Raw genomic sequence first — 26,619 nt, forward strand, 5'->3', positions numbered from 1 at the left:
AGCTGGAAATCTAGACTGGGAGTTAGCAGTGTAGTCAAAGCCATGTGCAAAGATGACCCCAGTGAGGGAAAGCATAAAGTGAGATTAGAAGGAAGGATAAATCCAAATTCTGGGGACCACTAACTTTGGTGAGATGTGAAAAAGAGATAAGGAGGAGACTAAAGAGAGTCACTAGTCAGTCCAGGAGAGCATGGTGACTTGGAGGGACAGAGGACATCATGCAATGTGGAGAGCTATATATCCATTAGATGTAGAAGTCAGGAGGACCTTGGTACCCACTTGGTACTACTGCATCCCTGGGTACCCACCCTGTGTGGGAGTAACCCAACTACTATTTAACAAGAGTAGGCTAGGAAAAGACTTGGGTTGCAAGCCAGACTGAAGAAAGAATAAAATAGGTAAGGAACCATGAGCATGGTTACTTGCTAAACATGAGTGTGAAATTGTGTAACAAGGTATAGGCTTAACAATAGCTACCTAGAAAACACAGTATTGGTGGGCATGAGATACAAAAGACAAACTCTCTCTCTACAAAAAGAGTGCAATCCCTTTTCCAGGAGGAGAAAGGATAGGTTGTGGCTCTCTGTTCTTTCACCTTAAGACTATAGAGTAAGTGAATATAGATAGTGAAAATTGAAATGGGGATCCAGCAATATCAAAAGAAAGAAACAGAAAATTAGAACTGGTAACTTGAGACTGCCTAGGAAAATTCACAACTCCTTTTGGATAGCATACTCAGATTTCTCAGTTCCCTCCCTACCATCAAAAATAAGATTAAACAAAGCACATCAGGTTTTTAAGGCCTATTGCTAGAAACTACTGGGGGAATAGACAACTCTGTCTCTGTCACTGGCTTCTCGAAAGGTGTGGAGACCAGCTTGTGCTGGCTGTTGTGAGGCCTTACCCTTCTGCATCCACTGTCTGTCTTTACATTGTGACAGGGAATGAGCTAGACCAGGAGAAACCAGGACTGGGAGCTTGGCTAGGCAGAAGGGGCTTGGCAGAGTCTCTGGGTGTGGCCAGGCTAAGTGTTGAGGTCAGGAAGGTGGTTACAGAAGGAGCAAATGAGTGCTGAGAAAGGGAACTATTTGTCTTGTCAGCATATCCAGAAAATATCAGAAGTATTGCTTAAGGGCCTGGTTCGGTGTTCTTTGTTTGCCCTTTTAACAGGATTTTATCTTTTGTCCTCTATTACAAAAGCTGAGAGTGATATTTTATGATACTCAACATTATTTCCTTTTTCTCTCAAATGTTTGATTGTATGCTGCCTTCTAATGCTTTATTAAGAATCACAATTAGAGAATGGTTTATGAACATGTCATTTTGGATCAGTGATTTTCAATTTTTCATGTGCACACTAATGACCTGGGGTTTCTTATTAAAATCCAGATTCTAGTTTAGTAGGTCCAGGGTGGAGCCTGAGATTTCTGCATTTTTCACAGGCTGCCAGATCATACCAATCCTGCTAAAACTCCCCAAACACACTTGGAGAAGCAAGTCTTCAGACCATTTTTTGATGGTGATAGTAATATAATTCATACTTTTAAATGTCTACTGAGTCCTTAAAGTACATTATAATGAAAATTTGAATTTAAAATATATCCATAGGGCTGGGGATTCAGCTCAGTGGTAGAGTGCTTGCTTAGCATGCAGAAGGCCCTAGGTTTGAATCCCAGTACTGCAAAAAATATACATCTATATATACTTCAGATACCAGGTATACATGCAAAAATTTTAATTGTAAAAAAAATTAGAAAATTCTCTTGATTCTTGGTTAATGGAGACCTCTTCCACCTTTACCTAAAGGAAGACCATAGGTATATATGTGGCTAAGACCAAAATAATTTGCAGAGTCTTAAATCCACTCAGGTATTTAGACTAGTGTTTGAGACCATTTAGTACAGAAGAGATTATTTAGACCAAGAAAATTTTAAGAGCAAAGTTGCCTATTTTCCTTATAAAACAACTTTAGTATGACTCTTAAATCTGATGTTTAAATTTTCCAGGATTACATTTTAATTTCATCTAAGAACTTGCAAATATTGGTCTTCAAGGCATGCAGACCATTCTACTTAAATCTCTTGAATTCTTTACAGTTGTAATTCTGGTTTGTGTGTTTGGTTTTGGGGGTTTTTGTTTTGTTTTGTTCGTGGTGATGAGAGTTGAACCCAGTGCCTTGCACATGCTAGGCAAGTGCTCTACCACTGAGATACATCCCCAGCCCTGGTTTATGTTATTTTAAAAATTGCTGTCCCTTTCAACATGAGATTGTAAAAAATATAATTGAAATGTTATATTTTTCTTAACTCTTCTGGCTTATTCAAGCAATATCTTCAATTTTCAAGCTTTTTTAATATGCTTTTCTTAGCAGTGCCAGTTAGTATACTGTTAAGGCAATATAAGACTTAAATATTCTTATGTAATGAATTGAATCACCATATATAATCAATGCTTAGTTATGGGCTGTCCTTTTGATAGCTTACAGGAGAAAGTTTAAAGTTTAGTTTATGTGTGCATATACATATGATATTTAAAGTCTTCATGGCTGTTCATGGCTTAGCCTCATTTCGGGAAGCCTCATAAGGCATTAAACATTTCAGGTAAAGAAATGAGAAAAAAGAAACATAGCAAGAAAAAAGTTAAAAATGGGATTATAAAAACAAGTAGGCAGGCGGCAGGCAAATATACCTTCTCTAGAACTGATCAGAAAAGAGATAAAACAAATGGGTAACCTTTTCTGGGTTATAATTTACTAGAATATAATTCCCTAAGTTGGGGTCTTTTTGTCTTGTTTATTGTTGTTTCCCCAGTACCAAGAACAGTAACTAACTCAGAATTGACAGTAAATATGTATTAAAGTAATTAATAAGCCCTTTGCAATGGGGTAGGCATGACTGCAGGATCCCATAGGCGAGGGTGACCTGATAGGCTTGCACAGATAACTAAACTAGGATGTTTAAGTGATGACTGTAATGATGATTAGGAGCTTCTCGATGCTTCATCCTTTGCATGGAAGAATGGCACTCTTAAATGAATACCTTGTCCCCTGGGGTGGATGCCAGTGGAATATTATGATCGTGACTCAAGGATTTCTTTCCACAGTGGAGTCTGATTCATGGCCTACATATTCCACTAACTGGTACTGTAGAGCTATGTGTCTGGGTAAGGATCAGATCAACTTTTCTGAAAAGAAGATTGGATGGGCAAAGACTTTTAAGGGTGTTTAAAACAAAAGCCATTTGACTAACTTTAAATTTATCATTGTTTAATAAAATGGTTTCCTTCCAAACTTGATGCATGAGCTGAGATTCCCAGAGTAGTTCCTAGAGTTACAAGTAACTGTTTTAGCTAAGAATGACCTTTACTTTTGTACCGTGCTGAACCCTCTTAGAGTCGCAGAGCTTAACGGAAACTCAAGTCGTCTTCAAAGCAAAAAGAGTTTAACAAGTATTTATCAGAAATAGAATATGTGCCTGCCATACGTGGCAAAAATTATTCCTGGATTTGAAGAGCTTATAATTGAAATGAGAAGACAGCATACTTCACAAAAAACCAGAGAACATAGTATAGTAGATAGTCACATCTATATGCCTACTTCGGGCAAGTAAACACTGAACTCTCAGATATGTGATTGCCCAGTAAACACTGAACTCTCAGATATGTGATTGCCCATATAGTATTAATCAATTTTATTTTGATCACAATAGCACATGTGCCTATTTAAAAGTCAGACATGGTTTCTTCGAAGGTTTTCTTTCTTTCTGTTCGTGTTCTCTCTTCCTCAAATTCCAATTGACCAAAGTTTGTACTTCTTGGATTGATCTAAGAGTTGTTTTTTTCTCTCCTGATTTCCATTTCTTTGCCTCTGTATTTCTATGTTTTGGAAATTTTCTCTCACGTTTATTCTTCTTTTTAATTTTAAAATTTTAGTTATTTTTTATTTCTTAAGTTCTTTCTTGTTTTCTGGTGATTCTATATATATATATATATATATATATATATATATATTAGCTTTTTTTTTTCCCCCATGGCTGAGGACCGAACCCAGGGCCTTGCGTGTGCTAGGCAAGCGCTCTGCCACTGAGCTAAGTCCCCAACCCCATGATTCCATATTTTTAACGTCTTGCTTGTTTTATAAATATGGTATCATCTCTCATATCTCTGAGAATACTAAAGTATTCTCAGAGGTTTTTGTTTTGTTTTGTTTTACTTTTTAAATTTTGTTCTTGATCCTGCTGGCCCCTATGCAGCTGTTATTGTTGTTTCTCTTTTACTGGACATTTTCCTCCAGGTGTCCATTGTTCATATTTGAGGGTGAGCCACCATTATTATGTGGGGCTTTATAAATGGTGGGATTCACTGTTGGGAGACCCCATTTGGAAGTCTTTCTTTGAGGTTGGTTCATTTTTCCAGAGAATAAATTTCCAGTAATTGCCCAATTGTGTTTTATAGCCACAGTTTGTGATAAACTAGTGATGAAGGTGATTTCTTTACCTAAGTTCAGCAACTGAGTTAACTCAAGAGTAAACCATGTCTTAAAAGTGCTAATTTCTTACTGCATTCTTAGGGTATTTATGATAACTAATTTGCAGCAATTGAGATACCTGATTTCTAACCTTTTACATTCTTGGCAATACATTTAAATATAAACATGCATGCCTATCTCTCAGAGAAAGAGACCCAACCAATTAAGTATGTGTTTGAGAATGGAACAAGATGGATGAAGATACCACAATCACCTTCTAATGAAGTTTCATGTTAGATGCTTATTACTGTCATTAGAACTTGAAACTTCAGCTGTGAGTTTTATATTTTTTAGTTGATATTTATCTTACAGGAAACATTGATGTATTATTTTTTAAACTCTTAACCTTATATCTATAAAAGATTAAAGCAGTTAACATATTTTATGTGAACACTCAGATAGTTATTACCTCTAGATTAGAAACTTGGGAACAAGCTAAGAAAAGTTCAAGATCATAAATCTAGTAGGTGTCATATTTGGACCAACTCAGACATTAATCTCTTATTTTGTAAAAGCCACTATTATATGTCGATTTTTAAAAATTCTTGATCTTTTGGAATCAAACCATCCTCCAGCTATTATATTATTCTTTTCTTCCATGCTTTTAGCAAAAGATTACATTATAAAAGGAAACACATTCAGATGCTCATTTATCTTTATATTAAAATGTTTTAGTTGGCAGTTATTGATAAATAAAAGCAAAGTGATCCAGCTATTATATTTTACATTTTTATATAACTACTCTCTTTAGAGCATACATAAAAACTCAATTTTATGTGATTCATGTAGTCATATTTATATGATTCAGCTTTGGTGGTCCGATAGGTTTTTTTAAATGTCTTGAACTAGCTTTCCCTTTACTGAAAGTAATTATATACTTGGCTTGTAGGAGATTTCATATCCTTCTAAAGTTAATTTGGGTATTACCCTGTGGTGTCCTTTGTAAATTTTATCAGACAGGTGGTAAAACTGCTGAACTATATTAAACTGGTGCCATATTTCTGAAGTACGCAGTCAAATCTGTTAATTCATTACATATAATCTTAGGTTTTCCCAAGTTTCACCAGCCTGCAAGTCTCAGTGAAGGCAAAAAAGAGAGAGAGAGAGAGAGTGCAATTATAATCCAGATTTCATTGACTTAACCCTTCTGCTCACAAAAGAGTCTAGCAGCCGTACAATGCTTTTCAGTATTTATGGGTTTCCAAGAGAGGCTGCCACACACTCTCAAACAAATCCAGGCATTGCTGCTGCATTCCAGGCCTAGGTGATGTATCCCACTGTCAGTTTTGGGTCTTGCCATGTCACATTGGGCTGCAGTTCCTTCTTTCTCAGAGCATCCTTGAAAAGATCTTCTCCCCTTTACCTTAGGTATGATGAACCAACTTAGTTATTAAAGAAAAAAATGGAGTTATCATTCTGAGTACAATGCAGAGGGAGATCAGTCAGCCCTGGGGACATGTCTGAATTCCAGGGAGAGCAAGAACTAAAAATAAAATCTTGCTGGACATGGTGGTGCACACCCATAATCCCAGCAATTACAGAGACCGAGGCAGGAGGATTGCAAGTTCAAGGCCAACCTCAGCCATTTATCAAGACTCTATGTTATCAAGACTTTATGTCAAAATAAAAAAATAAAAAGGGCTGAAGATGTAGCTCAGTGGTAAAGCACCTTTGGGTTCAATTCCTAGTACTAAAAAATAAAAATAAAATCTCAAAACTAGAAAGCATCATTGTTATTAAAAAATGAACTTGAATTCTACTAGCCAGTAAAGTAGCCAGTAGCCACCTGTGACTATTAAGAGTTTAAAATAATTTAAAGAGATTTAAATTAAGTTCATTTAAGTTATATTTAAGGTCTGGAGTCGTAACTCAGTGGTAGAGCGCTTGCCTAGCATGTGTGAGGCCCTGGGTTCGATCCTCAGTACCACATAAAGATAAGTAAATAAAATAAAGGTATTGTGTCCATCTACAATTTAAAATTTTTTAAATTATATTTAAAATTCAGAACTGTATTTGCATGAGACATATTTCTGATAATACTTGCAATTAGCAGATCCTGCATTGGATACAGATACAGAACATTTCCATGATTACAGAAAGTTCTATTGGAGAGTTCCTCTGGAACATGAGGTTTCAAGCCGCAAAGCACTGATACCCCTGTCACCTGACAGTGCTCTACTCTGTTAAGAAGGAGCCTAAAGCTGCAGTAGTTGGCAGTTGCAGCTGAAGGAGAGGAGCTACATCCCAGTGGCCTTATTTTTCTCCTGCCTAGCTGCCTTGCTTAAAAAGCAACAAAAATAGAAGTTTTAAAGGAATCTATGAAGTTCTTTTTTTTTTGAAATAACAGTAACCACATCCTTTTTTTCCACCTGTTATCATCAATATATTATATTCTTCAGTAAAAAATCACATGAGTTTTCAACCCTGGGAGAAATCTTAAAAACTGGTTAACACTAAGGTTATATCTCAGTGGTAGAGTGCTTGGCTTGGGTGTGCAAAGCCCTGGGTTCTATCTCCAGTAAAACACACACACACACACACACACACACACATTTGTTTATAGATCAGCTAAGCTTACCTTTGATAAGTAACTGGGTAATCGAATTATAAGAATAATTATTTTCTACTTCAGAAACTTTTAAAAACTGAGAAAAGTTACTTCAAAAAGAAAAATTATTAGAGAAAACCTGTTGTCTTACCATATAAAGTAGTCTTGTGAATGTTTAAAGAGAGAGAGAGGAAAAAGAAAAACTATTTTGAGAATTATCATTTGATAATTCTTTTATTTGTTATTTAGAGATATTCTTTGGCCACGAACAATTTTTTATACATGCTTCTCATAATGTGTTCTTTGTACTGAGAATAAGCCTTTGAATGTTTTCATTGATCACTGGATGTTATTTGTGTTTGTTACTATTTTTGATGATGAGGGATAATACTGCTAAAAATCTAATAAACAGATTTTGCTTTTTGAGAGTGTCTTTTATTATAAAATACAAATGAGTAGAAGACATCATCCCAACCTTTGACAGAGCAGTCTAGGCAAAAAGGAAAAAGAACGTTATTTAAAATGATTTTCAAAACTACTCTAAGATTTCATCTCAATCCTGTCAGAATGGCTGCTTGAATACAAACAACAATACGTGTTGGCAAGGATGTGGAGAAAATGTACACTCATACACTACTGGTGGGAACTGCAAACTGGTGCAGCCAATCTGGAAAGCAGTATGGAGATTCCTTGGAAAACTGAGAATGGAACCACCATTTGACCCAGCTATCCCTCTCCTCAGTCTATACCCAAAGAACTTAAAAACAGCATACTAAGGGACACAGCCACATCAATGTTTATAGCAGCGCAATTCACAATAGCTAAACTGTGGAACCAACCTAGATGCCCTTCAGTAGATAAATGGATAAAAAAAAGTAGCATATATAAACAATGGAATATTACTTAGCAATAAAAGAGAATAAAATCATGGCATTTGCAGGTAAATAATGGAGTTGGAGAAGATAATGCTAAATGAACTTAGCCAATCCCCAAAAACCAAATGCCGAATGTTTTCTTTGATATAAGGAGGCTGATTCATAGTGGGGTAGGGAGGGGGAGCATGGGAGGAATAGACGAACTCTAGATGGCAGAGGCATGGGAGGGGGCAGGAGGTTAGAAATGATGGGAGAATGTTATGGACATCATTATCCAAAGTACATGTATGAAGACATGAATTAGTGTGAATATACTTTGTATACAACCAGAGATATGAAAAATTGTGCTCTATATATGTAATAGGAATTGCAATGCATTCCATTGTCATATATTAAAAAACTGATAAAAATGATTTTAAAATATTAGAAGTGATTAGAACTTTGAGGCTGCTTGCCTTTGAATCAAAGTTTGCAGAGGATCACCTCATAAAAGTCAAAGGTTGAAAACTTTGATAAGCCCTGGATTATTAAGAACATTCTACAGTCCACTAATGCTTGATACTGTTTAGTACATAGAAACATATTTAGTATGAAGTTCAATTGTTATGTAAGTTTCAGATTCAGTTGCCTGTAGGGTGATTATACATGGGATCTGGGGCAATTAACTCAATGATGAGTTAAATAATAACTTCCTACTGTGTGCAGTGCATTGCTAGACCTTGTACCACATGAGAAAACTTAAGAATTATTTTTTGGCTTAAGTGTTCTTAGAATTTCAAGGTAGTTTTATCTGAATCTAAACTCACTTCTTTGCTTTATGAATTTTACCTCTCATGGATATGTTTTTTAAATTATACGTAACAGGAGTATGACATCATGGCTGTAATTTCATGGGAAACAAATACTAGAGATTCGAGTATAATATTCTAATCGGTCAAACTATACCCAACTGTGTGCAGATTCCATGGGGAAGGTGGGAGTATCGCTCATGGCCACTAGAGGGCAGGAAAGGTCAGGAACAGATGAGGAAGGCTGGGACAAGTAGGGAAAAGCTTGAACTTCCCTTGAAAGGAAGAGGACTTCCCACAACTTGAGGAAAACACAGTTCAGTCTGTGGGGCAGGAAAGTCGGCCAATGATCCAGGAGCAAAAACCATCAAATCGGTGAGAAGCAGGCAGGAAATCAATAAGCCAGTCTGGAGCCCACCCCTTTCCAGGTTTCCCCACTGGTGATGGCTAAATTCAAGGCCAGGTTGAAGAAGGCAGGCAGATTTCAGGGAGTTGAACAAGTCATTTGACCCTCATAGTTAGTCCTCCAACTTGGTTGAACATTGTGAAATGGGCAAGAGGAACTTAAAGAGGCTAGTGTCTGAAAAGTCAAGGGAAATCTTTTGATATTTTTTTATATTTATTTTTTACTTTTAGGTGGACACAATATCTTTATTTTACATATATGGGGTTCTGAGGGTCGAACCCAGTGCCCTATGCATACTAGGCGAGCACTCTACCACTGAGCCACAACCCCAGCCCCTTCTTTTGATATTGTAGCATCTCCTGTCACAGTTGCTGATTTGACACTGTAATGCTAGTCCAGTTTTCTTGCTGGTACATTCCTCCTCCTCATAGATTACTTTGTCAGGTCTAGGTAGCTAGTTTTTACCAAGGAGGGATTCACTGAAACAAAGATATGTCATGGTTTCCCATTAAGTCATGTGATTTCAATTTTAGAAACTCTTTAATAATTTAGAATTTGTCTCTAAGCATTAAATATCTATAAAGCAAAGGCACATTGAGATACAAAGAATGAAACAGATTTCCTTAACCCCTCTCCTATGTATATGCATTAGCATTTTTTTACACCTCCTTTCCAATTTTTACCCACACTTTAATTGCATGTGCATGCTTGTCAATCATGCAAGACTGTAGGCTCCATAGCATGAGAAACATTCTCCTACACTTAACCCAGAGCCTAGCTACAGAAGCCAGTCACTAACATTTATGGACCTCAAGGAACTTACAGTCCAGTTGAAGTAGTAGAGAACTGTAATACAGATGTTAAAACAGATACGGGGTGGGCTGGGGTTGTGGCTAAGAGGTAGAGTGCTCCAGCATGCTTGAGGCACTGGGTTCAATTCTCAGCACCACATAAAAATAAAAATATTGTGTCCACCTATAACTAAAAATAAATATTTTCTAAGAAAACAGGGTAAAGTAGAAGAAAATTAACAATTTAGCCTCATCAATAAATTTTTTATTAAAATGTCACTGACCTGGGCCTCATATATAGATACGATTTCTACAAGCAGAGATGAGAAAGAAATTTTTCAGGAAGAGGAATAGAGTGAGTTCAAGAGGGCAAAATAAAGAACTTGTTTTAGCCTTTAGAGAGGCTTATATTAATAGATAAGACTGCAAAGTAGATTGGAAAAACAAATGCAGAGGGCTTAGAATCCTATGGTAAGGAATTTATAGTTTTTCCTCTGCATCAGTATTTTTGAAATGTGTTTCTTACCATATACCTGTAATCTATCCCACAGACAAGTAAATTTGTATACTGCTGCATGCTTTATTTTTTATAATATCACAGTGCACACTAGTAAATCAAAGCTCTTAAAAGTCCTGCAGGAAATAAACTTTTGAACTTGGTTTAACCAATGGTATCCCAATTTTATGACCACCTTTGAACTCTTAATACCCTGCAGATTTATTATTCCTCAGAGCACCCTTGGGAAGATATGTTTATGTAATAGCAAGTCTTTAATTCTGTAATAGCAAGTCTTTAATAGCAGGTCATCTTTTTAAAAGAGGGTTGCCCATACTAGAAGAATATATTTTTCTTTTATGATTTAAACTAGAAAGAAAACCAAATATATAGATACTTGACCACTTTTCTTTTTTTTTTTTTAAGGACTCTGTTCTGTGTTATCTTTAATTATCTTAATTTACATTGTGTGTTATCTTAAAACCGCCAACTCCATTTGGAAGTAGGCAAGATTAAAAAAAAAAAAGATATTTGAGTGGCCTGGTCACTTATCTTCAGCTATTACCAATCATTGTTTACTTTTCCCTGATTTCTCCAAGAATTGCCTAGAGATGTGGTTCCAAAGTGTGGCTAGACAGCTGCACTGATAACACCTGAGACTGCAAATTCTTGGTTCTACCCCAGATCTACTGAATCAGAAACTCTGGGTGTGGGGCCCAGTGCTCTATCTTTAAAAAGCCTCTTGGGTGACTCAGACAGTGAAGTCTGAGAACTGCTGCGTGGACTAACCTGCATCTTGAAGCTCAGCGTTACCCAGTAGTAGGATCTCTGTGTCTATTTTCCATCTGTGTCTATTTTCTGAAAGGAAGGACCCTGTCCCATGGATCAGTTATCCAGCTGGGAGCCTACTGTTCCAGGCTGCTTTCTTCTGCTACCATAGCTTCATTTATCCATTTGAAGTTTATCTTTGCACACTTCTTTGTTTCAAAATTCAGTGTCTGAAATTTTACACATCTCTACTCCTTGGTTTCCCAGAACTGAGGTCACTATATCTTTTACAGTGGTGGCAGACATCTGTGAATTTAGTTTCTCGTTTAAACTGCAGAGATGACCTCCCAGAGAATATTAGCTTCCATCTCTTCAAAAGTTTTCTCTAGTAGCTAGGCAGACACTGCTGGGGGCGGGGAGGGGGGGGATGGGGGAGGAGCAGTATTGTAATTTATTAGATCTCAGAAATATGAATCTATTTTCAATCAAGAATGAATATTTTTCTTTCTGAAAGGAAGGGCCTTATGCCTCTTATCAGTTATCTAGCAGTTATTTCCTGAGTGAATTTTAACTTTATACGTGTGGTCCTCTTGTTATTTTCCTTTGTTTAGAAATGAAATTTGAAACAATGGGATGAGCCCCTCCCTTTGTCAGGGGGGAGAGGAAAGTTGAAATAAATGCAAACTCTTTCTCTTATAGTCATCTAGTTTAGGTGCAAATGATATAAATTGCTTCTAACAGTATATTAGAAATATTAAACTTTAATTTCTAATAATTACAAAATTCTAATCATATTCGCTACAACTTCTGATTCCTATAATTCCTCGTCAGCTTCCAATTCCTTCTTTTCTGTAGCATATTTTAAATATGGTTTATATTTTTAAATCCTCATGGTAAATTACAAAAGAAACTGTAAAGCCTATAAAGATGAAGTTGTCAAGGTAACTCATCTGTTTTCACAAGTCTATGGTGATTAGGAAGTGGAGAACTCCCAAGAAAGTGAACTTCACAGGAAGGCAGCTCCAGCTAAAGCTGATACAGAAGTGCCTCTCCTCACTCCCGCCCACCTCCTTCTATGAAGTGAAAGCCCTTTAAAGATTCGAGGGTTGCAAAGGAGTGTAGAATATTCGGATTCAATTTTCAATAGTGTGAAGCTATTGTCAAAGAACCAAGTACAGTTTGTGTCTCAGAGTCAAATCTACCCTACCCGATAAACTGGCAGTTGAACAAAAATTACATGTTTGGGACATTGAATGTTCTCTTTAAGCAAAGACATCCAGTTTCTAATTACACTGTGATCTTACAGCCAGGGATCAGTTTAAAAAGTGTAGCCAATGTGTTCCCCTTGACATACAAAATGATTGAATCAATATGTTTTGAACCTGTAGAGAAATGTTTAAAATAAGCAGATATCAGTATAAAGCAAGTCAACAAATAAGCAGCAAAGTAGAAGTTGTACAGATAATTTTTTAAGAAATTTTTTTTGTAGTTGTAGATGGACAACATGACTTTATTTTATTTGTTTTTATTTTTATATGATGCTGAGGATCAAACCCAGTGCCTCACACGTGTGAGGCAAGCGCTCTGCCACTGAGCTACAGCCCTGTTCGGATAGTTTTATTTAATGAGATTGATTTACCTTAACAAGTTACATTAAAAATAATTTTCATAATTATTTTTTCCATTTATAATATTGAGTGTGTAGTATGAATCCATATGGTATGGACTTTCAGAGAAAAGATGTTCATTTAAAACAATAGTTTTTACCTGAGCATGATTGTGCACCCTTATAGTCCCAGCAACTCAGGAGGCCGAATGAAGCAGGAGGATCATTTGAGCCCAGGAGGTCAAGCCTGGGCAACATAATGAGACCTCCATCTCAAAAAAATAGGTCTTATAGAATTTTGAAAGCAGTAAGTATATGGTCTCTTACTTTAAAAATACTATAAATAAATAGCTGGTATACATCTGTACTCCCAGAAACTGAGGAGGCTGAGGCAGGAGGATTGCAAGTTCAAGGCCTACCTGGGCAACTTATGAGACTCTCTAAGCAACTAGGTGAGACCTTGTCTCAAAATAAAAAGGGACTGGGGATATAGCTCAGTGGTAAAGCACCCGGGTTCAATCTCTAGAACAGAAAACAAAACAAAACTATAAATGATCCATTCATGTAAATTCTGTTTATCTTTTTCAGAGATTCATAGATGTACAGATGTGAATATTCTGTTAAAATAGTGGGTTTTCTTATATTCAAGTGAAGAAAACATTTAACCTCTTATAAATAGTCAAAAAAAAGTTTAAACTTACAAAGAGGTTCTCAGTTTCACTTTTAATATCTCAGCTTCTGAGTTTTTAATTTTATTCTGGTCGTTTATGAAATAATAACCTGAAATATCTCTTGATCTCTTGGCTTAATTTAAATAACATGATTAACAATAACTTGAATATATTTATGGCTTCTAATTTATTCAGTTTCTTTTTTATTGCCTGCCCCAGTTCTTTGTTATTTTTAGAATTAATATGTTGTAGAGAAATCACAACTTTTGCTCAGAGAATTTGAGTGTGTTTGTACAAAGACAATGTTATTAGCACTAATTAATATATTAATGCAAATGCCAGCCTCTTGATCTTCCTCATATCTTTGAAAGAGAAGCTAGCTTACATTTCCTTTTCTTTTTCTTTTTCTTTTTCTTTCTTTCTTTTTTTTTTTTTTTTTTTGTACTGAGGATTGAACCTAGGACTGCTTACCACTGAGCAACATCCTCAGCCCTTTTTTTATATTTTATTTAGAGATAGAGTCTCACTGAGTTGCTAAGTGTGTTGTTAAGTTGCTGAGGCTGACTTTGAACTCACAATTCTCCTGCCTCAGCCTCCCCACTGCTGGGATTATAGGCATGTGTCACCGTGCTTGGCAAGGTAGCTTAAATTTATATTTGCTTTTTGGCTTACTTAGAAAACTATGTTTGACATCAAATTGATCACTGAGATATTTTGATTTCAGGTTAAATTTATCTTGAAAATATATGCAGAATGCAAATGATGAACATAAGTTTATTGAGTGATATTTATAATGTGAAAGATTAGAAATAATATAAATATCTGTTAATAGGGAGCTAATTAAATAAATTTTGGTAGTTTTTACAACGTCATAACAAACAATCTAAATTAGGTGAGGTATCTCTGAATGTGTGGATAGTGGACAAAGTCTTAGAGATAAGGGCAAATGGAAAAAATGCAAGACTAGAGTTCCATCTTGTTAACTGCAACATGTTATTTGCATCGTGTATATGGTTTTTATTCTTTTAATGTGTCCTTTCATATTATGTAATAGCTCCTTATATAAAATAGTGAATAAATGCTAAAATTGGACTTAAGAAATATATCACCAATATTGACTAAGTTGTTTTAAATTTTAAAAAAGTGTGGTCTCTTATGATTTATTGAGCTATCATGGCCTCAAGTTACTTTTATCCCAGCTCTTTCAATATAGCCCATTAGAGAAGTTTCAAAAGGGAAATGGGAGAAAATGTGATTCAGAAGAGTCAAATGCTTTTAATGTGTCAAAGTGATATAATACAAAAATTAAGTAACCAGAACCCTACCCATCCCAAATTGGTGGTGGTTGTTGTTGTTCTGATATCCATTCTGGTATAGAATAAGAAAAAAAAATTCCTGTTAAAATCATTGGTAAACAAAGTCACCATTATTTCAGTTATTCCCTGGCCCTCATCAAAGAATGGTAATAGTATTAAAAATATGGTTTTACCAAAACAAAATGTTTAGAACAAGAAGAACCTACTATAAAATACTTGATTCTGTTAAAATGTAGAGGTGCTATAACATCCAAAGTATCAGATTCTTTGGGAGTCTAGAAATGGTGCTTCTGCCTTGGAAATGCCATAGGAAGCCCACAACTGCTAACTCATAATTTTGGTGCAAAAGCAAACAGTTCCAGCAAGGTCTCAAAAAAAAAAAAAACTCATTGTAACGTATTAAAATGATATATGGTACAAAGTATCAGTTTAAAGCTTTTGACTAATCCAAGTAAAGGAATATGAAGGGATTGTAAATAAGGAAATGTCCATTACTAGACCGTCAACTTGTATATGTAAAATAGAGTAATTCATTGACTTGTTTTGGTATTTTGTGTGCCTTAGATATCTGTTTTAAACTGTGTTTTTTTTGTTTTGTTTTGTGTTGTGTTGTTTTTTGAGCCTAAGGTTTCTTATAAGTATATAAGTGATTGTTTATTGCTTCAACTGCTTAAATAAGATATTTTCTAGCATTTGACTATCAGGAGTACACCCTTGTGATAACTACATTTTAGATTTTAAGCCTTAGCTCCCATTAGAAGTTGTTTCCTCACCAGATATAATGGATAAAACTTTATGTCCCTTAATCCATCCTTCCATCTACCCATTTTCCTAGTACATACTTATTGAATGCCAGCAAATTTAAATGTCACTTTTGTTTTTCTTTGAATCATCGTCTGTGAAATGGTAGAGTTGAAGAATTAAAATCCTCAATGATACTTGTAAATATATTTTTAAAGAAATAGCAAATTACATTCAAAATAATCCATGGTAGTATATGTGCAGTAATTCAAATCAATTTGTTTTTATCTTTAACAAACTTTCATAAGAATCTAAACTTAAACACCAATGTTGATTAAAGGGAGTGGTGGGATTTGTGAAGCCAGTTATAGTTTACCAAAACAAGTACTGAAAATGTCCATTTTAAACTAAAATGTTTCCAGTCCATTGTTGTAATTAACATCATGAATGGAGAGTGCTCTTTCTCCTGAAGTGAGAAAATAAATTGGTTTGAATGACATTTTCACTCATTAAAAAATATATATATATCCAGCACACTGTATATCTGAAATGCTAGAGTCTGTAATGGTGTCCCTACTCCCTCTTCCCTGGGTCAATCTGTGGCTATTTCAAACAGATATATACAGAAAAACAAGTGTGGATGGAGAACAGAAGATGAATTGATGAGAGTTTTTGAAACAGACAAGTTGGTTTATAATGATACTTTGAGGACTGTGTTATGATATGCTTCTTTCCTTTTTCTCTTCCTTTTCTTTTCTTATGCTGGGGATTGTACCAGGGCCTTGGGCATGTTAAACATATGCTGTGCCACTTTATTCCAGTTTTTATCACAATATACTTCATAAATCTGATCTTTAAGAAGCAATTAGTAAATAAGTGAATACAATAAAAAAATAGTAAACTCTCAACTGGGATGACTAAAGAATAAAATATTTTGGTTAATTGAATTATCTACCTAGGTTTAGGGTTAACCAGGTTAAAAAAAAAAAGACTTTTTTTTTCTTCTTCAGTTTTAGTGAAGAACCTTGGCTTTAGGAAACACATCTGATAATTTGTGACCTTATGTGATTAAAAAGTATGTTTATCGTTAAATATCACAAGATTAACACAGGCATGGAACAGGGTTTCTCAACTTGTGCACTATTGAAAATCTGAGTCAGATAATTTTTTGTTGGGGAAGCTGACTTGTGCACTGATCTTGTTTTTAGCAAGATCCCTGGCTTCTACCCACTGGATGTTGGTAACATCACTTCTCCAGTTGTGACAACCAAAAATATCTTCTGGCATTGCCAAATGTCCCCTGAGTGACAAAATCATCCCTGGCTGAGAACCACTGCTATTGAAATTGTAAGACAGAATGTCTCAACCAACGTACAAAAGATTCTTTAAAAAAAAAAACAGCTCTATTGAGATAAAATTCATCCATTTAAAGTAGATAATTCAATGTTTTTGAGTATTTTCACAGTGTTGTGCAGCCATCAGCATAATCAATTTTAGAACATTTTCATCACCCCAGAAAGAAAACCCATAACCATTAGCTGTCGCTCCCTATTTCCTTCCCTTCCCTCAGTCCTAGGCAACCACCAAACACTTTCTGTCTTTATGGATTTGTCTATTCTAGACACTTCACATAAATGAAATTATGTAACATGCAGTCCTTGATGACTGCTTCTTTCACTTACCATAATATTTTTCAAGTTTCATCCACATTATAGCAAACAGCAATATTTCATTCCTATTTTACTATTGAATATTGCATAGTATGAATGTACTACATTTTATTTATCCACTTATCAGTTGACTGACATTTGGGTTGTTTCCATTTTTTGGCTATTATAAATAATGCTATGAAGAACATTTGAGTACAAGTTCTTGGGCCAACATATGTTTTCATTTCTCTTGTGTATATATTTAGGAGTGGAATTGCTGGGTCATACAGCAATTCTGTTCAGCCTTTTGTAGAACTGCCAGACTGTTTTCTAAAGTGGATGCACTATCTTATATTTCTTTTTTTTTTTTAGAGAGAGAGAGAATTTTAATATTTATTTTCCAGTTTTCGGCGGATACAACATCTTTGTTGGTATGTGGTGCTAAGGATTGAACCCGGGCCACACGCATGCCAAGCGAGCGCGCTACCGCTTGAGCCACATCCCCAGCCCACTATCTTATATTTCTATCAGCTTGAATGAGGGTTGCAAGTTCTCCCCATGGATATTGGCCTGTCTTTGTAAGAATTTCTCTCCTAGTAGCTATGAAGTAGAATGTCATTGGGATTTTGTTTGCATTTCACTGAAGATCAATGATATTGAACATCTTTTCATGAGCTTATTGTGCTTTGTTTTTTAAAATCTCATAACTTATACACTTGCCTTATGGCTTCAGTTTCCATTGCAGAGACAATGCTGGGTCACCAGGGACAGAAAGAAAACTTGTCCCATCTTCCTAAGAAGTCCCATTTTTATTCCTCCATGTTGTATTTGTTTAAAAAAAAATAACAACAACAAAAATAGAACAAAAATCCCACACAGTAAAAATTTTCTTGTCTCTAGGTATATAAAAATGCATTTAAAATATTTTGGGGGGGCTGGGTTTGTAGCTCAGAGGTAGAGTGCTAGCCTAGCATGTATGAGGCACTGGGTTTGATCCTCAGCACCATATAAAAATAAATAAATAAAATAAAGTCATTATGCCTATCTACAACTAAAGAAAAATATTAAATTTTTTTTTGCCAACACATTATCTTCCTTTTTTAAAACAAATGAGTCTGTAATGAGTTTCCTAGCATTTTGTAAAACAAAATGATCCTCAAAATATTTTCCAATCTAAAAAAATGAGCATGTACCATCTGAGAAGGAGATGAAGGATATGAAACTGGGAAGTATCCTGGGAAGATTGGGAAATATGGTTGCTATAAATATAGGACAATTAGAGACTCTTTTTCCATTGACAAAGTAAAAGTTATAGGTTTAAATTCATTCCTATGAAGGCAAGTCAGTCTGTGATGTTCATTAATGTTTCCCTCGCCAACCAATTGTTCCAAATTCTGAATATCAAGCATTTCTTTGCAAGAGTTATTTCCTACATTTGAACTGTATTACTTCAGAAAGCAAATTTGCATTTAGTAAAATATAAGTTACTTAAGAACGCTTGAAAATGTGAGAATTTAGAATGCCAGGTAGTTTTAAACAGAACCATGTGGCGTAGGCACAGTTTGGTCAGTAAATAATACTTTAAAAAATATTTTAATGACACGAATTTCAAGGTAAAATACTTTTTAGAACATAAAAAGAGAAAAATCCAAAGTCTTTTTTTTTGGTAAAAAGTTCAATTAGAATTACAAAAGCTCTAACTTCAGAAATATAAACTGTTATTAACTTTGAGAAGCTGAATATTCTGCTTTAAGAGAATACAATACAATAAAAAAATCAGAATATTAAAAAACAGTAGAATGAATCAGGCATAATTTTCCTGTGTTCTTTTGTAAATACATAACCAGTGAAACTCCACATCATGTTACAACCACAAGGATGGGATCCTAATTAGAATAAGTTATACTTCATATATGTATGATATTTCAAAATTCACTCTACTGTCATGTATATTTTAAAAGAACAATGTTTTTAAAATGTAAAAAAAAAATACCATTCTCAGATAAATTTTATCAGGGTCCTTAGAAGAAATGAATGATTGCAGGACAGGGCTAAAGAGAGTATATGCTGACCATGGAGCATCTTAGGGTGCCAGAAGGTTGGGAAGTGTTAAAAAATGATGAGGATAGGGGCTGAAGCTGTGGCTCAGTGGTAGTACACTTGCCTGGCATGTGTGAGGCACTGGGTTCGATTCTCAGCACCATATATAAATAAATAAAATAAAGGTCTATCAACAACTAAAAAAAAAAGATGAGGATATATCAGAAATATACAAGTACTAACTTGAAGTAACTCACAATGGCCATATCTAGGACAACTCGATTAACAAAATAAGTGGCAATAATAGATTATATTTCAAAGGATAAAATAAATATTAATAAATCTATACTGATTTAAATTAGTAATTAAATATGTAAATGAGAGAAAGGGAGAAGTTCTTTATTTTAGCAGAATTCCAGTTAGCTAATGAAAAAAGGAATAGTGGAAATGGTAGAAATAGATAAAACATCACCATTTGGTGGACACCACAGTAATTATTATACACAAGATCATTAAGAGTTGTTAAGGTTTGTGGGGAAAAGTATGATAGCAAATGAGATGTTTACACAGCTGTGAAGAATTTTTCCCACAAGATGCTATTAATTACAAAGGGAAATGTTAACTTTTGAAAAACCTAGCAGACAATACCTTAACCAAATGATCAAAGTTAGTATTATCAGTGGGACATATTGCCATCATGTGCCTTCTGATGTAATGCACTAAGAAGAACATAAATATTTTATGATATTCTTGCAAAAAGTGCATAATTTAAATTCAGCCACAAAGAAGTATTAAATGAACTCAAATTGAGGGCCCTTCTATACTATACAGTACTATAATACTCTTCAAAAATGGCAAGATTATGAATGACAAAAAAGACTGAAGTATTTTCAGATTAAAAGAAACTAAGGAAACAGGACAACTAAATGCAATATGTGATTCTGAATTGGATCCTGGATTAAAATTAGTGGGACAATTGGTGAAAATTGAATAAGTTTTATAGAGTAATGAATGGCATTTCTGGTTCTGACCATTATATCACGGTTAAGCTACCAACATTTGTGGAAGCTGGGTAAAAAGTGTATGGAAATTCTTAGCATTATTTTTACAACTTTATATAAATCTGAAATTATTTCAAAATGAAAAATATTTAATTTGTTTTTATTTTAGTTTCCTTTTTTCTGTCTTATTTTGGGTTAATCAGGTACTTATTATATTTCATTTCTTCCTTTGACTCTTTAACTCTGTGATCAATTAATGATTAACTTACCTAAATCATACTACTTAATATAAAATTTAAGATGATCTTACAAAAATATAGATCAGTTTATCCACCTATATTTTGTATAGTGTTATCATTTGTATTACATCTAGGTATATTTTAAACCCACAATATGTGATATAGGTTTTCTGTAAATAACAATTTGTTCTTTAAGAGATGAGAAGATTGTTGTTGTTGCTGTTTTTAATTTACGTTTCTCCCTTTAGATCTGAATTTCTGTCTAGTGCCATTTATTTTCCACCTAAGAAAATTCCTCTAGCACGTTATGTTCATGACAAAAGTCTCTTTATATTCTTTTCATTTAAAAAAAATTTTTTAGATACAGAATTATAGGTATCTTTTTTTAAATTTCAGCACTTAATAGATGTCAATCTATTGTCTTCTGGCTTCTCTTGTTTTGGATGAGGAGTTATCCATCACTTATTGTTCCCCTGTGTATAATGTGTTATTTTTATCTGGCTACTTCCGATGTTTTCTCTTTATCCTTCAGCATTTAATAACAATGTACCTATTCATGTTTTCTTATATTTATACTACTTCAGTTCATTGAGTTTCTTAAATATCTAAGCTTGGGTTTTTTCAAATATGGGAAAATGTTGCCTGTTTTCTTTCTTTCCTTTTTTTAAAGAATATTTTTATGTCTTACTCCTCCTTGCCACTGCCCTTTTTCTGGGATTCAGTTGCATACACATTACACTGTTTTAAATTTTTTTTCATAAATCCTCTTTATTTTCCATTTTGGGTGGGTTTTTTTTTTTATACATCTTTAAGTTCATGGAACTTTTCCTCATTCATCTTTAATTATATGTTAAACCTATCTACTGTTTTTTTATTTCATGTATGTATTTTTCAGTACTAAAATGTACATTTCTTCATTTTAATAGTTTTCTTTTTGTTTTATTATATTGTGTATCTGTTCATTATGACCTCATTTTCCTTTTAAGTCCTTAATATCCTTATAATAGCTGATTTAATTTGTCTGCCTGCTCATGCCAAGGTCTGAGTCATCTTGTGGTTGATTTCTATTGATTACTTTTTCTCTTGATACTAGGTCATATTCCCTTTACTTGAGATATTACCACATTTTTTTATTATATACTGGATGATATATAATAAAGATGGTGAATTTTGTTATCTTTCCCTGAAGACAAGATTTTTGTTCTAGCAAATTAACTTAGCTGAACTCCAAATGCTGTCGCCCCTTTGGTGGACGTTGACTAAAACCTGTGTTCAGTCCTTTCAGCCTTGCAGCTGTTACCTTTCACTTGTGTGGTTCAGGAATAAACTAGGAATTTGGGTACAGTTTATACATAGATATGAAGGGCTCTGTGACTTCTTCTTTCCTGGGACTATTTTTCTCACTTCTAGTTTAGCTGTTAACCCCAAATTTGTTCTTCTGACTCCTCAAACCAGTTAACATTGTAGATTTCTGCTTAAGTTCTAAGCACCTCACACCATATGGACTGTGAAGTTCTACCAGGTGACAAGCAATATAAATATGAAGTCTGCCTACTGCAGTTTCTTCTTTGAAGGATTGACATTCCATTCCCACCCCTGCCACCCAAGTTTCTGCTTGTTTTGGGTCATTCTATCATGCTTTCAAATAGTTGTTTTTGTTTGAGCATATAATTATCTGTAGAAGGGTTAATTTAGTATATGCTGCTCTGTGATGACCAGAAATTGTACCACATAACTTTTAATTTTCTGTTCTCCATTGATGCTACATAGGATTAAACAACTAGAACAACAACAAAAACACCACATTTTCTGTGAATGTGGCAATATCTCAACAAAGCCTTCTAAAGGAATTAAACATATTACTGATCTTTTTTTTTTTCCTTTCTTCTCTAGACAAGAGATGATTTCCTAGGTCAAGTGGATGTTCCTCTTTATCCATTGCCGGTTAGTATAGGTGTCCATGATTTGGGGTTTTGTGTTTATTATTTTTAATTTAATAAATACTTATAATATACACAATATATAACAGGTAATGTTATAATTAATGTGACTATTTTATTTATAAAGTATAAACTTCTTTTATTTCTTGAGTGTATTATTTTCTGAAAATTTATCTCAAATTTTCATTTCAATTTTCTCTTTAGTATTTACTTATATGAATCCTAATTAGAAGTAGAGCACCACTGAAGTTTGTTGGCATCATGAAATCATGTTTAAGGAAAAGCAATTTGGAAATATCCTGTGGAATAATTAGAGTACGGAAAGCCCTAGGTTCACAGAAGGAAATTAAGATACTTTACAACAATGTAAACCTGAAACACTGAGAATCTGGACTCAGAATATAGCAATGGAGGAGAACAGATTTAGGAAACCAAGTGTCTGATATGGAGATTGGAGGGGAAGCAAAAAAATAAAGAGAATACAGGTTGAACTCAAAGATAAGAATAGTATCTAGAATAGAAAAGAGAGGAGAAATAGTCGTTTTATTTTGAAATACAAGGAATTTGTTATTGGACATGGTGAATTTCAGTAGAAAACAGGAAATGTAAAGTTTAAATTGGACTGCTAATAGAAATATAAAAATAGGACTGGGGTTGTGGCTCAGTGGTAGAGTGTTCGCTTTGCACATGTGAGGCTCTGGGTTCAATCCTCAGCACCACATAAAAAAATAAAAATAAAGATATTGTGTCCATCTACAACTAAAAAAATTAAAAAGAAATATAAAAATAAACTATGTAGAGAAAAGGGACTGAAAGGATTGAGGGTTCTCACTGTCCAGGTAATAGCAAAATCTGAGCTTAATTAGCTCTCCAAATAAGAGAGAGAGAGCAGGAAGAGACCACCCCAAACTGAAAATTAGTTAATATGGGTGGATAAGAAGAAAGAGAGAAGACAGACAAGAGGAAAATGCAAAAGAACCAAGTAAAATGGTCTCATGAGAACTTAAAAGGATTTTTGAGTTTGAGTTTTGGATGGAGGGGGTAGTTAACAATGCAAAACAGCAGAATAGGCAAGGGTAATGAAAACAAAGGGCTGTAGAACTTTGAAATAGAGAAAGGAAATTCTTTACTCTGTCAATTATTTGAGATAGATATTGGCTTTCGACAACTTTTAGAGATCATATCTTTCAATAGTGTATTTAATCCAGTCTGACTTTCCAGGCTGTTTATTCTTCAGTTCTGGAATTGTCTCTGTGATCTAGCCAAGTCAACCTGCCAACATGGTACCCATTCCCTATTCCTACTGGGTGCCCGCCTTCCAACCACTCTGTCATGCTGCCCCACTGCTCCTCTTCTGCTCTCCTCTTCTGCCCACCTGCCCAGCCAATATTAGGCTGAGTTGTGATGCTGGCTGTAATTCCCATCATGCAGGAAGGTGAAAACACTGTCAAATTACAAATGTAACCGTTTAATAAACAAAAACTACTTTTTCTCGCTCTTAACTATGCCTAAGGTCACACTTCATGAATTTTCTTGAAAAGTACATAGTATTTTTGTGTTATAGATATATCTTGAAAACTAACTGTTTTATTCTAGACAGAAAATCCAAGAATGGAGAGACCATACACGTTTAAGGACTTTGTTCTTCACCCAAGAAGGTCGGTAAATATAAATTTATAGCATAAGTTGTTTTTTTTTAATCTCTGTTAAACCTTACAGTGGACTTTTTGAAAATTTAGGATTTAAACCCTTATAATTTTATATTAATAATATTGAAAGCATTATTATCATTTCTGATTTAAAAGTATTATATGCACATTACAAAATTTTTTGAAGATATAGAAAAGTAATCACATCCCTTTGGGAAATATTTGTTCTCCTAATATTTTTCTGACTTGAAGGCTGAAATTTGGCATTTTATTATATTTTATATCTTATAGCACATGTAATTTTTTTCATACTATGTTTTAAAAGCATGCACAAAGCCAGTTTCAGAAAAAAAACTATATTTTGCTTAGGTTAATTTTTAAAAAGTATTTTAGAAGACTCAAGTATTTAGGGAAAAATTGCATGAAATGAACACAAATTTTAAAAAGCATATTCTTAATTCCATTTTTCTAACCTGAATTGCTTGATTTTTGTCAAAATTTTAAATTTTATGCTGTAAATAAACCCCCTTTTGATCTTCTGTACCACATACTCAAGAAAACCCAGTTAAAACATGTGTGTGGATTTACTGTCAAAAAGGTCAAAGTACACCAGATAAAGGACATCTGTGAAAACAACAGTATTTAGCTTGCTTTTTAAACTAGAAAATGCATTTGAAAAACTGCTTTATTGAAACATAGTAAAAGTTTGCATTTGAAATGGTTAAATTACTTTTCATAATATAAATATTTTAAGAGAGAGTGCTCTAATACTGCTGATTTTTACTCTGTAAGTCACATATTTAATTTCTATAGAAGTATAGAATGTAAATTTCTTCCTCTAATTTTGGGACCAGTTGTAACTTATTTGAAAGTTCTTCTTGTTTGATTGCCCTAGTTGCCTACTTTTCAATGTGTCAGATGTTTTTTAGTATTTTTTTCTTTAAACAAAATCATATCTTCTGTATATATTGGATATGATTGCAAGCCCAGAAGAAATTTATTCAAATAGAAAATGTCCTACATTTGTTTGAGTCCTTATCATTTGTTTGGTAAGTCAAATCCATGGTTTGGTTTTATTTTTTGGTTGGAAACACATGAAGCACAATTATAGAGAAGTTTTTCAACAAAACATTATCTAAGTACATTTTCTGTATCCATCATTTATAGCAGCAAGTCAGAGTGTCCACACCCCCCTTAACTGTAAATGCACAAGCCATGTTCATGGCCTTGGGAAGAAGAGTAAGAAATTTTACTGATCACTTCAGAGAAGAACACTTACTTTACCAAATCCATGAGAAGTGTTCAGAGAACAACTAAAAAGATTAGGAGAGACACAGGACTGGAGGGAGAGGGTATATAATCTCTCAAAGATGGAATAAAGAATTTGGACTCTTACCTAGAAAAACAGGACAATTTGTTACATAACTGATATCTGTGAAAATCACCAAATATATATGTGTGTGTGTGTGTGTGTGTGTGTGTGTGTGTGTAGAAAGCAAGGATTGACAAGGTTTTCTTAAGTAAATCTTATTAGCATACTAGAATTGTGAGACTAGGTAGTGTTAAGTCTTACATTCAAAACTTCCCAATATGTGCAAAATAAAGCCTAAAGTTCTCTTATATTGTATGACCTTATCATCTGGACCATTCCTGCCTCCCACACTCTTCCTTTTGTATCCTGTAATCCAGCCAAGTTCAGTTACTGCCTTTTCTGAATTTTACCCCAGGTTTCCCATCTATTTCCTGGTTCTTGATCCTTCTCTCCATTCAGAGGCCATTGCCTCCACTGCCCCAAATCAAAATCCTTCGCACTCAGCAACTTAGCAAGGCCCCAAGCAACTCAGCAAGACCCTGTCTCTAATAAAATATTTTTTTAAATTCCTGGGGATGTGGCCTAGTTGTTAAGTATCCCTGAGTTTAATCCCTGATATATATATAAAATTCTTCCCAATCTTTCAGCCTCAACTGAAATGCCAATTTCACCAATTTCACTCTGAACCTCTCCTCTACTCCTCCACTTAAACCTCCTTAGCATCTTTTATAACATAATAGTTATTCGTTTGTGTGTTTCCTTTTTTCCACCATCTCTTCCTTTCCTAGATATCTCTTGCATTAGAACTTGCCTTTGAATATCCTCTGGTAAATCCCCTAATAGCCAGTAGATATTCAATAGATTCATTAAATGAATGCTTTTTTCCTTAGTGTTGAAGTTTTGTGAATACTTCTTTTCTTTTCTACAGTCACAAGTCAAGAGTTAAAGGTTATCTGAGATTAAAAATGACTTATCTACCTAAAACCAGTGGCTCAGAAGAAGATAATGCAGAACAGGCTGAGGAATTAGAGGTGAGATTTTATAAATATTTGGTTAAACTAAATACATACAAATATATCTGATTTCTTATTTTAATATACCCTAAAGAAAAATAATTTATTCAATGAAATTAATGTGTGCAATTACCATTATTTACCTGGATTATTTATTTCACCTAAGCATTCATTAACAATTTCTTTCTTCTAAGGATACTTCAGTAGAATGAATGGCTATTATCAATAATCTTCTTAAAGGTTAG

General features: G+C 34.3%; 1 protein-coding gene across 4 annotated transcripts in view; it reads left to right on the forward strand.

Annotated features, from left to right (window-relative positions):
- Nedd4 (NEDD4 E3 ubiquitin protein ligase) overlaps positions 1-26,619 on the forward strand; it is a 121,275-nt gene that overhangs the window by 56,625 nt on the left and 38,031 nt on the right. For all 4 annotated transcript variants that reach the window (XM_005316602.5, XM_078049584.1, XM_040274842.2 and 1 more), the window contains 3 exons: positions 22,354-22,404; positions 23,997-24,058; positions 26,290-26,392. In XM_005316602.5, coding sequence (XP_005316659.2) covers positions 22,354-22,404; positions 23,997-24,058; positions 26,290-26,392 — 216 coding nt within the window. The remainder of the gene's footprint in view (positions 1-22,353; positions 22,405-23,996; positions 24,059-26,289; positions 26,393-26,619) is intronic.

The sequence above is a fragment of the Ictidomys tridecemlineatus genome, chromosome 5 (assembly GCF_052094955.1).
Source record: "Ictidomys tridecemlineatus isolate mIctTri1 chromosome 5, mIctTri1.hap1, whole genome shotgun sequence".
Classification (NCBI taxonomy): domain Eukaryota; kingdom Metazoa; phylum Chordata; class Mammalia; order Rodentia; family Sciuridae; genus Ictidomys; species Ictidomys tridecemlineatus.